This window comes from Rhea americana, unplaced genomic scaffold, assembly GCF_003343005.1.
Source record: "Rhea americana isolate MKP2758 unplaced genomic scaffold, rheAme1 scaffold_24, whole genome shotgun sequence".
In the NCBI taxonomy this organism is placed as follows: Eukaryota; Metazoa; Chordata; class Aves; order Rheiformes; family Rheidae; genus Rhea; species Rhea americana.
In genome coordinates, this window is record NW_028186357.1 from 1,758,224 (window position 1) to 1,771,964 (window position 13,741).

At 40.5% G+C, this 13,741-nt stretch overlaps 1 protein-coding gene and 1 long non-coding RNA gene across 2 annotated transcripts in view; one reads left to right on the forward strand and one right to left on the reverse strand.

Annotated features, from left to right (window-relative positions):
• Positions 1-182: 182 nt before the first annotated feature.
• Positions 183-8,259, forward strand: LOC146595043 (uncharacterized). Its single transcript, XR_014896014.1, has 5 exons — positions 183-256; positions 731-839; positions 1,958-2,123; positions 6,122-6,371; positions 8,137-8,259. It is a non-coding gene; the product is annotated as an uncharacterized LOC146595043 (long non-coding RNA).
• Positions 8,257-13,741, reverse strand: part of CDH13 (cadherin 13) — a 482,277-nt gene continuing 476,792 nt past the window's right edge. The window contains exon 14 of the mRNA XM_085306414.1: positions 8,257-13,720. Coding sequence (XP_085162540.1) covers positions 13,713-13,720 — 8 coding nt within the window. The 3' untranslated portion in view covers positions 8,257-13,712. The remainder of the gene's footprint in view (positions 13,721-13,741) is intronic.

Here is a 13,741-nt window from a genome sequence, read left to right on the forward strand (position 1 = left end):
GCTAGCCAAAGCTGTTCCATTTTGCAGAGAAAAATTAAATATTTCTAGGGACAAGATGATACCTGAGTAGAAGCTGTTTAATTTTCTTTGATTCCTTTTTGGTTTGCCAGAAACAAATCCAAAGAARGATGAGAGAAGTCTGTCAGAGAGCTCCTTTTCTTTATTGGATATTCTTTCATTGTAGTAGTTGTTGCAATGACAGAAGGATGTAAGACAGAGAAGACTTAGAAGTCTTTCATCTGAACAACTGATGCAGGTGAGGATGAAAAAATGAGCATGCTTTTTGGACACACAATAAAATTATTCTTCACTGATCTTTAGCAAAAGGCTTGTGTGTCCAAGTTCCTGTCCATTTTCCCAATTATGTCAGATGATCTAATAAGAAGTATAAACTTTCCCTGGAGACCTCCCCTCCCTACTGTTTTACAGGACACTTATGTAGCTACGGCAGCTAATGTCTTAGGGAATTTGTATGCTCAGCCTGAAACCCTTGTCAGAGATGTGATTAGACAAGCTTAATTAGAGCTGGCATGACAAAATATATGTCTGCAAACCTGCACAGTTCTGCCCAGAAAGGCACTTCCAAAGGGCTCTGACCGCTGTGTTAGCCATRCTCATTTTTCAATAGTATATACAACACTGTATAATGTTTAACAACCATCATGTGTTTTTCCAGTTGGGACTGCTTCATGCACAAGTTGACCATTTACTTAATCTCATTTGTTATTAGATTACAACAGGTGCAATTGCACAGTGGGAGGAAAGAAGAAAATGAGATGCATCCTTAAAAAAACACTATCCAGAAGTGACAGATTAAGCTACTTGAAATGAAGGCAATGGTGAGTGAGTTTGGGGATGTTTTACTTTATGCCAAAGTTAGATCAGTGGCTGAAAAATGATCACGTGGCCCATCAAAGACGTAACTCCAAAATGAGATGGAGACAGAACAGAGGATGAGTAACAGAGGTAAGAGACCAAACATGCTTCAAGGCATGGAATATTTCCACTGGTGTGTGTATTTCTTTGTCTAGGATGCAGAGTAAAAGTCCCTTACATACTCAACTGCAGAGATCCGGTTCTGTATTTGTAGCCTGCAGGTTCCAAATTACGTATCAATCCTTGTTACTGAGGGGAAGATGTCTTTGTTACGGCACTAATTGCACTTCTGAGCATGGTCCTGTAAGCATCAAGTCCTATATCTTCATCTCGTACAAGATGACAGTCCTGTCCTTAGACCTATTCCTGGTTTATTACATGTGTCAGCCAGAATTACACATCATGTTCCACAAAATGCAGTGTCTGCAAACATTCACTGCTAGGTGTGGGTGAGTGTAAGCACACAGAGATTRAGCAGTATTTTGTTCAGATGTGTGTCTCTGACAAAGAAAACAGAGATTCTCACACGCGTACAGACATAGATGTATGTACTTGTATCTGCTGTACCTAGGGCCTAGTATCAGCATAGGATCTAGCTATTCTAGACTATCCTAACGCTTGATAGCTGTAGCAACTGCCTGTTAAGCTGGGAAACTGTTCCTGGCTGTGATGAAAGAGAGACTTTAATTAATAGCAATTTCAGTGGTTTCTGTGTTGTTAAAACAATGGTATCATTTTGTTGGAAGTCATATCTTGAATACTAACTCAGATATTGCTGTTAATAGTAATTATGTTTTTATAATAAACAATAACATATATTTATAATGTTGTAATTTAATATACCCATTTGAGGTAAWTTACCTGGATCCCTTATGTGGCTTTCCTACATGTTTCTTAGCARCCTAATTTGAAATAATCCATATATATGTGTGTGYGTATACATACATATGAACACACACATCTATATATAAATACATAAGGGCAGCTGCTCATGACTGGAAAGTTGTGTAAATCATGAAGCTCCAGATTCAGTTCAGAAGTTAAGTTTGTCTAATATTTGTCTATAATACCGCCCGTGCAGGAGCGATGCAGAYGCCGTGAAGATTATCCGTAAAAGCGGTCAAATCGAACGGTCTGGCACTGGCTCTTACCGCCCAGGGGAAGTTTCTCCRGGAAAAGGCGGTAGTTGCTCTGCATTAATACACTCCGGGGAGCCTGTTCCTCCCGAGGTGCCGTAGCGTGGATCCGTGAGTAACAGCTGGGCTTTTTAGGGCTGCATGTCATTCCTGGACCACTAGCTTCATACAGATGTGGTGTAATCTGCAGTAGGCTAGTGGTAGTAGAAGTTTGTTTATAATGCAGGCGTTGATTTAAAAAGTATGACGCTTTTTTCATGCCTTTAGAAGTTAAAATCTAGCTTTGTCATCTAAAAAGATTGACTACCATTATTAAATGTTTAAGGTATTTCATTGTTACAAGAACTTATTTTTGCGTGCACTTTACCATTTCCTTTGTTCAGCTTAATTTCTTTACAGTTTCTTATTTTAAAAAATTCAAATCTTTTCTACATGATTATATTACCTCAGAGGTAATTAAGCACCTGGCAGATATAAGTCATGACATTGGAATTCGGTGTCAGGCGAATCAGAATTGCAATAAATTAGTGTTTCTTTTCTAAAATCTTTTTTGAAGTACTAAGCTTTTTGTATTTTAATTTGGTGCTCTTGTTTTATTTTTTTTCTTGGTTTAGGAAGACTAGTTTTAAATGAGTAAACAGGCTTTCAAGACCCATGGTAGTTCTTAAATAAGGTGCAAAAATGATGCTAAAATATGCAGTGAGAATTGAGTGTCAGTTTGAGAACACGTTCCCCATTGAACAAGTGCCTGTTGTTTCCTGTAAACTCGAGGTTATTGTTAATACACTGTTAACAGGATCCCAGGAGTTTCCATGCAGTTCATTTCACACTTGGACATTGCAGTGTTTGCAACAATTCACAGGGTTTGGAAATGTCCAGGAGACTTTGGCAGGGACAACCAAGCAAAATGCTAAAGAAGCAAACAGAAGAGAAGCCTGAGCCAGGCTTAGACTGTTGCCAGCTTCCATCAGCACCACACAATGTTGACATGAAAAAAGGACTTCTTTCATCTCCTACAGCCATAAGCCAAGGGGGGTTTTATTTATTTATTAACAGAGAAATAACAGAACGAAATACAAAGGAGGGCTTGAAAGAAACCCGTTGCGTTAGGCCAGCGACATCTCTCTCAAATGAACGAGTATCCGTGAATGGGTTTTGATTCGTAACACAGCTGTATAATACAATGATCTACCAGTCAGGTCAGGGCTTGTCCTGCTGCAAAGTAATTTACAGTTCTACAAACGGGGAGAAAAAAACTAGTGACTCAAAGCCACTATCTGATTTATAACCTTATCCTTTGGTGTAAGTGGCACTAATTGTAAAAATGACATGTAAGGTGTAAAGCAATGGGGAGTCAGAAAACTGGACTTCCAAAAAATCTTATGTTAGTCACACATCASATCCTAAGATGGTCTTAGACTTTTGCTTTACTTCTGATTGGTAAATTGAACTCTGCGGTGCCATTATATAATGAAAGACTGATCTCGAAAGGGCAGAAATCAGAGAAAAAAACTAGGATGGCTTGTGAAATTCCCACCAAGGTATATGACTAGACCCAGAATTTTAGGAAAAGTGTTCATGAGCTCCCAAATGCCATCAGACTTAGTTTGATTTTGAATCCAGTCTCTTCCTGCATTTGGGTGTAAACAACCATTTTAAACAAATCTTTGTTTGGAACAAGGCCCTCTGCTCCTGAACAGTTTGTGTGATGTGTTGGAAAGTGAGTAGTGAGTGTTCACAGTCTCAACTCATGATGTGGCATCCTACTTCGAAACAGGTTAGCTTTTGGACTGAGTGATGATTTAATCACTCTTTTAATCACTCAAAAGAGGCCAGCAGGCTCTTTGGATTGCATTTCCCTGGAGATTTGGCATCCTCCTTTCTTCTCGATTACCAGAATGACAGCATTTCGTAAAAGTCTGGTTTGCACGTGGTAAACCTCCTCTGGTAAACCTCAGAAGAAACTGGGCAGCTCRTGGGAGCTGTTAAGGAATCAGTGGCCTTTTGCAAGAACAAACTAACAGGGATCTCCCAAAGGGAAAGGGTTTCCAGAACTGAGGAGCTCAGCAGTTTCTGTCACACTTTCTAGTCTTAGGATGTTTCAAATTTATTTATGTAATGAAAGAAGCAGAGAGCCAAGAATTGGTCTTTTCAGAAACAAAGTGAAAGCTGAACGTCTTATGGGGATGAGTAATGTCTCAGTCTATTCTCTCTCTCTTCAAACCRTTTTTCCAGATTTCATGAAAACCCACATTATTTTCTTCTTTTTAGTTCAGGTTTCCTTTGAAACTAAAACGAGTAAATAAAAAAAAGGCTCCTCAGCAAAATCCTAAAGCAGCATATATAAAAGAAAAAAAATCACCTGCCAGGCTAATGGAGATGACTGCCTGGTCATCTCCACCCTATCTGCTGGCCCCACTTCCACCTCTTTAAAAAAGATCTTTGATTCACCCCAATTCCCATATTAATTAGTAGGTAATATAGTTTAATTGCATAGTGCTAATTTTTTTCCCAATGAAATGAGCTCTTAATGAGTATTCACTATTGAACACCAAATTAAAAAAATAAATAGCTGTTGCTGCTTTGTGTGTGTAGTGAAACACATCACCTCAGTTGTGTGAGTGTGGCCACACACACTTTTTTTTTTTTTTTTTAAAAAAAACAATTTAAATTGAACAATGCATCCATTCTGTTCGTGTATTATTTATCATCTTTCTTTGTTATAAGCAAGTTACAGCTCCGCTGGAGGCTGGGCCCTGCCCAGGTGCCCCACGGCCGTGGGGCTGCGGTTGCCTACCGGCCCCGGGCCCCGGCTCTGCCCGGGAGCGCGCGGGCGCTGGGCACCGAGGCTTTGCAAACCTTGCCGGACGTCGTGCCCGGTCTAGTTCTTGCACGATGTAGCTACAGCCACCGCTTGAACATGTGAATTTTACTGTACTGAAGCCCAACTCTTTGCTTCAGTCCCACTCTCTCCTGACATGAGTTATTCTAGTCTCTGTGCTGTGCCATTTCTGCTGCGCTCYCGCTGCCCTATTCGTGATCACCTTATGAACCAAGAATCCCTCGTCTTGGGCTTTTCTCTTCTGCATTCCACGCTACGAAAAGCTGAATATTTGTTAATTGAGGCACCTCTTGTCTGGAGGTTTTGCTTAATATGAAGGATAATGACAATTAAACTACCTTGAGATGCAGGAAACATTTGGGCATGTATTAGCTCATGGCAGCTTTAAACAAAAGAATTGGTTTACATTTATATAATCATTTTATTACTCAGAGGGAGAAAAGGTTCCTGCGCTCAGGCGCCTGACATTTTAGTGATGCTGGTGGGAGTTAGGTGTTCAAATGCCACCAAAGGCTAACTCCCTTGGTGCTCACCAAGTCAATAACGTGCTGTAACCCCGAGGCAGGTTACAGTCCCTACTTTATAGATACTGGGAAAGTGTCTTGCAGCACTGTTGCTCTGCTACAGCTRATCAAATAGCACAAAGAATGAGACACAGCTGAGGTGACGGTTTATTTATTTATTTGTATACAAAAGGGCTGTGTTTTTTCTTTTTTGTCCCCCCCCCCCCCTTTTTCTTTTGGTCATTGCCACATCTGGGCTAGTCTCATTATCTCACAGAGCAATCCCGGTGAGGGGGAGGCTGGCAAGGCACCTGGAACGGCAACGCTACTCCGGGATGAAATTCAAAGTGCGATAACGTGTAAACAACGATGGTCATATTTATAAAAGCCGAAAGTTTAAAACAAAACAAAAGAAAAAGTTAGTGGCATAAAGATTTAGTCCAGCTGTGTGTGTATATACTGTCTACTTATGGTTCATTAGGCTTCTGATAAAACGATGTATGTATGTATGTGCTCACTTTGGAAAGCTAATGCTAAGGGAGTTTTTTTAAAAAAAAAAGAAAAGAAAGAAAAGAGTACTAAGAAAAGCTGTTGATGAACATCCTCCACTCTAAATCAATTTGGTATTGTAATTGTATTGCAGAGCATTGTTTATAARTAACATATTAATTACAGTGTCCAGCTATAGCTTTTCATACTGAATGTTCAGCATGCCTTGCAGGAAACAAGTACTGTAAATGCTTTTGCTCTTCTTGTGCTGGAAGGCAGATCATTCRAAAGCATATCCAGCCACATCGCTGGTGGTGTCCCACAGCTGCACTTGGAAATGGTCAGGCATCGTATACCGCTGAAGCGTACTGGATTGAGTTGYTGCTGTACCTGCAGGCCCAGGGAAGGTCGCCGTGTGCTGGTGGGGCTGAGCGCAGTCCGGCTGGAGGAGCGGTACTTCACTCGAGGAAACACATCCCGGTGGCTTATACAGCAGGAGCARTGACCCTTGCTTTATTTCTGCAGGTAGGACATTTGCACTGAGGCCAGAATGGGCTGTTCTGATTTATTATTGCAGGAGAAATATGTTAAAAGGGCTTGAACTGTGCAAAGTTACAGAGTTAACASTAGACTGTGCAGCAGAAGGTGTAGTGTTAGATGATACCTGAGAAGGTTGAAAGGGCAAGATAGACCTTCTACCCCACTAAAAAAAACATGCATTCAACGGTTTCTCTCTGTTAACATTYCCTTGCTTATGATTTAACTTTGTACTGTTTCAAACACCTCTTTTTTAAGATCCAAAGTACAGCGTTAGTTTAGGACAATGATCTCAGCTGAGACCAAAGGAAGTGACACTTTTTTTGCTGCGGCTTTTGGGTAATGACCTTTTGCTCAATTACACCACAAGTTTCGTGTATGCTGTTTCATCCTCTACTTATTATGGACCACATGAAAAGCCCTCGTTAGATYCAAAGGCTGCTAAAGTGTAGGCAAAGGCTGTGAAGTACAAGCCTATGGAGGTGGGTCCTGGGGAAAGCAAACTGCTGTAGATTGTGCTCAAATGCTTCCTTCTGGCACTGCCCTCCCTCCCCCAGCTTCCCACTTGTCTCAAATGTAGTAAAAGAGATTTTTTTTTTCCCCAGAGATATTCCGTGTATGTCACTTTAGCTAACTTCCTAGAAGCTCTAAAAACCAACTTGCGGGAATGTCAACAGGCGGTGGCTTCACGCTGGAGAAGGCATGTCCTGGCACAGAGGCAATGATGCATAGTGCTGCGGTGCAGGTTCCCCCAGGATCTTAATGCTCCCTCTCCTCCTGTTCTCTCTCCTGGCCTGGATTCCAGGCTCCTCCTTGTTATTTCACCTACTCGGCCCTTCTCCAATGTCTGGCAGTAGCTGGCAGCACTGAAACGTACACAAAACACCCCACTTCCTATTCTTAATTACAGGTTGAGAGAGCTCAGTTAAAAAAATAAAAATAAAAGAGCAGTAGTAGCTTGCAAGTCCTGTTGCTGGGACAGTGCCATGCTGCAGAGCAATACCCTGGCAGCAGAGCCTGCTGTTCTGGTGCAGGAAGGTGTTCGAGCAGTGGGAGCTCATAGGCGCAACCTGGCCCAGAGGYGTGAACGAAATAAGGGCTCTAAATTTTGGCATAAGAGGCTATGAGCAGCAACAAGCAGCAGCCCACATCTGCATGCACGCCTGTGCTGAGATGCTTCCCCAGGATTTAAGCACAGGGCGAGAGCACATCACTGCTGYAGACATAGCTTATGGCAGTACTTGCTGGTAAAAGCCATCGTAATCGGCCACGGCATCAGTGACTACTACCGAAGGTCAAAAAGGCAGTCCCATCGCTTCCCAAGATGGGCCTTGCTGTGAGTGACAGTCATCCATCCTTTTTCTGTGTTGCTTTTTTTCTTTTTTTTTCTTTCTTTTTTTTTTTTTTTTGGTGGACATTGCTTCTCTTTAAGCAGAGCTGATGGTGGTAGGTGGGGAAGACGATAGATAAACAGGTGAAGCAGAAGGGGGAAGCACAACAAAAATCCATTAAAGCCTCTGCGTGCGAGCCAGCGTAGGGACAGCTGACCTGGATTTGGCTCAGTRCAACTCTTTGTAATGAGAATGGGACTTTAGAAAGTAAATCACTGCTGTTACCTGAACAGATGCCAAATAATCTGCTACTGCTTTCATGTGTAGTCAAATGTTATTTACCTCTCTAACCTCCTGATTCKCGCCCTATAACCATGGCATGATGATGATGATGAAAACCGTAATTTATCTCTTTCACTTAGAGCAAGATGGGAGGTGTTCTTGCTTCTGGCTCACTCCAGCCCTTTGACAGGCTCAAGGTCATTTTGGAGTCCTCCACTCCTGCTGAATTGTTTCAGGAATGTCTACGCCCAGAAAAAAGGTAAAAGCCCATACATCCTTTATTTTTGAGCATTTCACAAATAAATTACAAGTTTCTTTTCAACCACATCATAAATCAAAACGTTTATTTACACCTCAGAAACAGCAAGCAATTCAGCAACTAGGGCCCAAAGAAACGATTAACTGGAAAGGTAGCTGAATTAAGTGTCTTCCTTTAAAATCAAACAAAATATTTTTGTTCTTGTTTGAACTTTTACTTAAAAAAAAAGAAAAAGAAAATCATTAAAAAAATACCTTGGTGATAACTTACAGTGTTCATTATGGGACGAACATAATTTTATAGGAGACTTCTGTTTGAAATGGCAGCACCAACAAGCTTGTTTGTASTGACTTCACCATCATACTCTCGTTCTGCAACTCCAGGTAAGGTGTATAGGCGTAGACATATACACACACTCTGTCTTTACACTACATTCATTTAACCTCAAATCATAAAATACAGTTAATTATTGATGCAAAGAAGGGGTAGTGTAAGATTCAGTAGATGGATAAAACTTTCCCAAACAGCTGTCCTGCTGAAAAAAAATGCAGTAATGCAGAATTCTGGCTCTACCCCCTTCCCCTTCTACTACTGATGACCTGCTGATACACAGATGACTAAAAATGAATCAGTAAACAATTACGTATATCTTCAAATGATATAAATTGTGTTAWAAGAGGGGACAGCTAAAGGTAGCATAAATACAACATGAGAATTGGAATAAGCTTGTGGGGTTTTTYTTGTTTGTTTGTTYGCTTTTTTTGATCATCACATTGATTTGGCATACRTAACATATGATTTCTTTAATTCATGCACTCAGCTGTAACTCATGGAATGAACCTGCTTATTTCAAGTCTCCATGTTGTATTAGTCTCCCTCCATCTGCATATATTATATATATATTTATATATGTATGTGTATATCTCTATATATCTACATATATACACACACATAGCAATTGTGCAAGTAGTAACTTTCGCTGAGAATGTGTGAGTGAGTGTTTCCATTCCATTTGGACAGCTATAAATCAACTAGCATACATGGACATTTGGGTAGAAAAACCAGTGCAGGCCATGGGCTATGTGTTTTACCCAGTAAACTAGTCAGCCATATTTACTTTAAATGCATTAACTATTGTAATTGATACTACTGAAGTACTTACTTTGCATGTTAACTCACTCTGAMGATTTTAGAATTATGAGAGAGAAATCTATGATTTATATTTTTGGTCACCATTGGACAGTGGTCTCTCTCTCTCTGACAACTGAGTTTCTAGAGCTACAGTAAGGGGAAGAAAGGATCATGGACACAGAGTTTTGCCCTAGACATGGTATTCTCAAGTTGATGTGACTCTTGTTAACAAACACTACTCCTCTTGTGTTTTTTCATTTTTTTTTTATGAGGCATTATTAATCCCACTCAGAAAGAAACTTGGCCTTTAGACACGTGGTGATATAAAATGATTTGTGTACAMAACTCTGCTCTGTCTCAAGTTGCATTGGTAGCAACTGAGAAGAAAATGGGCTGTTCCTCAACGTTCCTGAAAGGAAGTAAGTCACGCAAAAAAGAAAAAAGAAAAGAAAGATCAATGATGCAAAAGGTGTTACTATAACAACATAGGTCTTTCCCTTTATAATGATAAAACATTTAAGCTAGATCCCTATAACTGAAGGTAAAAGTCCATAATTTAATAGAGGAGGTTTGTATTACAGTTATCCCTAACTTAAATGGCTACGCAAGAGACCAAGGGAAAATTATTTGTCCAGAGGCCGCAGTCATTTTAAATAAAGGTTAAACAGAACTGTACTGGATGCCTTAGAGCCATGATAAAGTGGTCAGTGAAGGAAGCGMGTCATCTGCGGGTAGCATCAGCTAGGCTGTATGCCCCAAAAGACAGACTTGCAGCAATACATACGTACTCAGCGATCATCTTGTGACAAATGTTGCTGCTTTACTGTTCACAGCAGACCAGTGAAGAACAACRTGTGGGAGGTTTACATGAAAAATTTCATCTAAACATGACTGAATTTCAAACCATTTTAGTACTGGAGTTGTTCTTTGATTCATACCAGTGTAAATGAGATGAAGATAGGGCTCAGCAAGTGTATTAGCCAGTGTTTCACCATTCCCTAATTTTCCTTGCTACCTACTAGGAAATTCAGATCATTTCCCTTTATTTTAATCCTCAGACCTACAGTTACTGAAAAGTACATTAATAAATGCACATAGGCATATTGCAAGCACACACATGAGGTGTACAGACAGGGTTTCAATTAGCAAGTACACTACCAGTGATATTTTTACCTTACTAATAAAACTCCTCTTAGTGATTAACTTTGTGTTTCAAGAGCAGATACTGTTTTCAAATGAAATGAGTTTTTTTTTTAAAAAAAGAAGTTTTATGCATGTTTGTTACAAAATGAAAAAAATCAAAAAAATTCACTGCCTTTCTGACAGCGCTGTATGCCTACAAAGATAGACTGAAATAAATGTTGTAGTGCCCAAAATAGCTAGGTAGAAATATGTGCTATGTTATAAAAATAGCAAGCTATGGCTGAACAAACATTAAACATAATTAATTAACTATTAAAAAAAAAGAAAGACTGTAATGTCTCTGCTTTTTCATGCTATTGTGAAAGACTAAAAAAATTAYTGTAGCTCCTTTGTTTCAGGAAATGGGCATCATTTTTTTCCTGAGCCTGAACCTCCATGCTTCTCCAGGTAAGAAAACTCAAGTTCTTACGTGGCTCGTCACTTGTACAGTGCTACAGGACGTGGCATGATCACTTGTTGGAATGGGACAGAGAGAGAGGGAGAAACATTAACATGACAGCATAATTTTTCTTATGTATGCTYATGCAGCTGAGTGACAGCTCAGTCTGAAGCTAGAGATGTGTAGTAATAGTTGGGAGGCTTCAATTTGGGTGCAGAAATAAAGTGGCAAAGGTGAATGAAGAGTTTGCTGCTGATTCAGTTTCAACCATAATATTGACCTCTTTAGGTGTCAAAAGAATAATCTCTTGTCTTGGGCATGCATTTGTAGGAAACTAACCTTCCCGCTGTTGGTAGAGAGGATTTTTCTTTGCTCTTGGTTTTGGATGCCCTTGGACTAATCCCCCAAATGCTGTATGAGCCTTGGTTTAAACTAGAAAAGGGTACCTTTACGGGGTACTGATACAAATGGCCCTCATATCAGTGATGTCTTTCCAGAGATTGGCTAGGCAGAGGAAGAAAGCAAGAAAGAGAAAAATATTTGTGTAGGAGGATGATGTCATTTGTTTTATTCAAGATAGCGCATAGGTGCAATTCATCTTTGGGTGCCTTTGGATGCATTCATTAAATATTTATGTTGTTAAGCCTTTGTTGACTTTTGCTTTTGCAAACTGTGTGGAAATAATTGTATTTTTTTAAAAACATGATTGTTGATGATAAAGCAGCAGCATATGACTATTACAAGGCATGGGGCAGAGCAAGAGAACTAGAAGCGTGCCCATGTTAACGTTTGAGATCAGGCACTTCCCACTTAGGTGCCTGTGGCTGCCTAACAGCCCACTCCTGCAGCCCTTGCTCAGCTGAAACTGCCACTAACCTCCACGTGCCACTTGGGCAATGCAAACACCTCGAGGAAGCTGAGAGGATCGTGGTCCAGGGGAGATTTCACTTGGTCAGGGCTGCAGGAGCTAAGCTGCAAGAGGAAAATAGGTATCAAGGCAGCTTATATATTACCAAGAAGTATACAAAATTAGGAAAGTTCTCAACAAAAATTAATTTTACTCTGTCACCATTGTTGTTATGATTCCTTTTGATTAAAAAAAAGGACCTGTTGTCATATTTGGTACAATACAGGAAGTCAGAGAAAAGCTATTGTACAGCAATTTTTAACCACCAACACACATTTAATATCTAGTGTAGCATTATGGAAAACTAAATGTATGTTTTGGATTTTTTTTTAATGCTTCCAAAAAGCTTTACTATTGAAACATATATGCGATGTGGAAGATATGCTCATAATCTCACTGCAGTAAAGACAACATACAGTATGACTCATAAGTACTATAAAAATGCTAACTAAAGAATGCAGCTGCAAAGTTCTATTGCATAAGGAAGCTTTCTTGTTTCAACTTTAAATAAGCAATTTTATTAAAATATTCTAAGACACTTACCCTAGTTACTGGCAAGCTCTAATAAAAGCCACAGTCTGTCACTAGTATACTTTTTGTGTTAACTTTATAAAAATTTGGTGTGAGCTTTGATGGGTCATTTACAATTTATTAACAAGATGGTCACCTTGATACAGTTAGGTGGTTTTCTTTACCTTACATGCTCACAGAATTAAAAAAAGGATTCCTATTCATATGTAACGAACACCCTTTTTCCCCCATGTCTGCAAACAAGTGTGGTAACTTTACACGCACAAAGAAATGCTCTGGTTTACTCTTAATTGGAAACTGTGCGTACATGTGTATGTATGTATTTTTATATATATATATATATATATATATATATTCAAATCAAGCTATATATAAATATAATGTGGGTGAATATATTTATATGCTAGGGCACCTGGTTTCCTCCTTGCACTTAGGTGTGTAAGGGCGGCCGAGGGAGACGCGGCGCTCCTGAGCGATGCCCTTGCCAGCCGGCCCSGCTCGTGTGCCCGGGCAGGGGCGCCGGGCACGCCGCGTTTAGCCCCCTTTCAAATCCAGCCCTGCACGTCCCGTCGGTTTTAGAGACGGACCCAGGCTGCTCAGCCTCCCGCGGCTGCACCTTAGRGTTAGGGGCAAGAAGCGACACCGCGGAGCCCCGGACCCGCTCGCCGCGGCGTCGCCCGGGCGGCTGTGCCGGGGCCACGGCTGCAGCCGGCTCTCTCCTTTCGGCCGCGCTATAAACGGCAGATACAAGAGGTTTAGCCGTGCTAGAAGGGCTGCAAGTCACCCGGGGCCACGCTACTCCGCTCCGGCCCTCGCCGCGCTCCAGCTGAACGTTCTCAAAAAGCTAAACCTGTCGTATAACTTCTCCTCTTGCTATAAATATATATATATATATATATACATACACTCATACATATACAAATACTAACCCACAGACAAAATATTTTCTGAACAGTTGAATAGCAACAAGTCAACAGATAGGAAAAAAAAAATGGAGTCATTCTGCTTTCTGCTCCCCCAAGGTCACGTTCAGATGGCATGGTCTTTTAACATTCAGTGAAAACTCGCTAAACCTTGCATCGTGCCAGAGAAATCCATTAATAAAGGAAAGTAAGGGTAGAGGCTGTCAAACACCGATGTATAGCCGGGCAGATTAAGTGAGGTTGCAAATTAAACTGGATCTGGAGCAACTGAGGCCTAGTAGTGAAGAACAGTAACTGTAAACTGCAATCTTCCGCGCTGACGTTTTTCTTTTTTTCCCGTTGCCGTGGCAACTCGGTAGGACAGCTTCAAATGTCACGAGTTCTTACAGACCTAAACGATGGGAAACGCGTG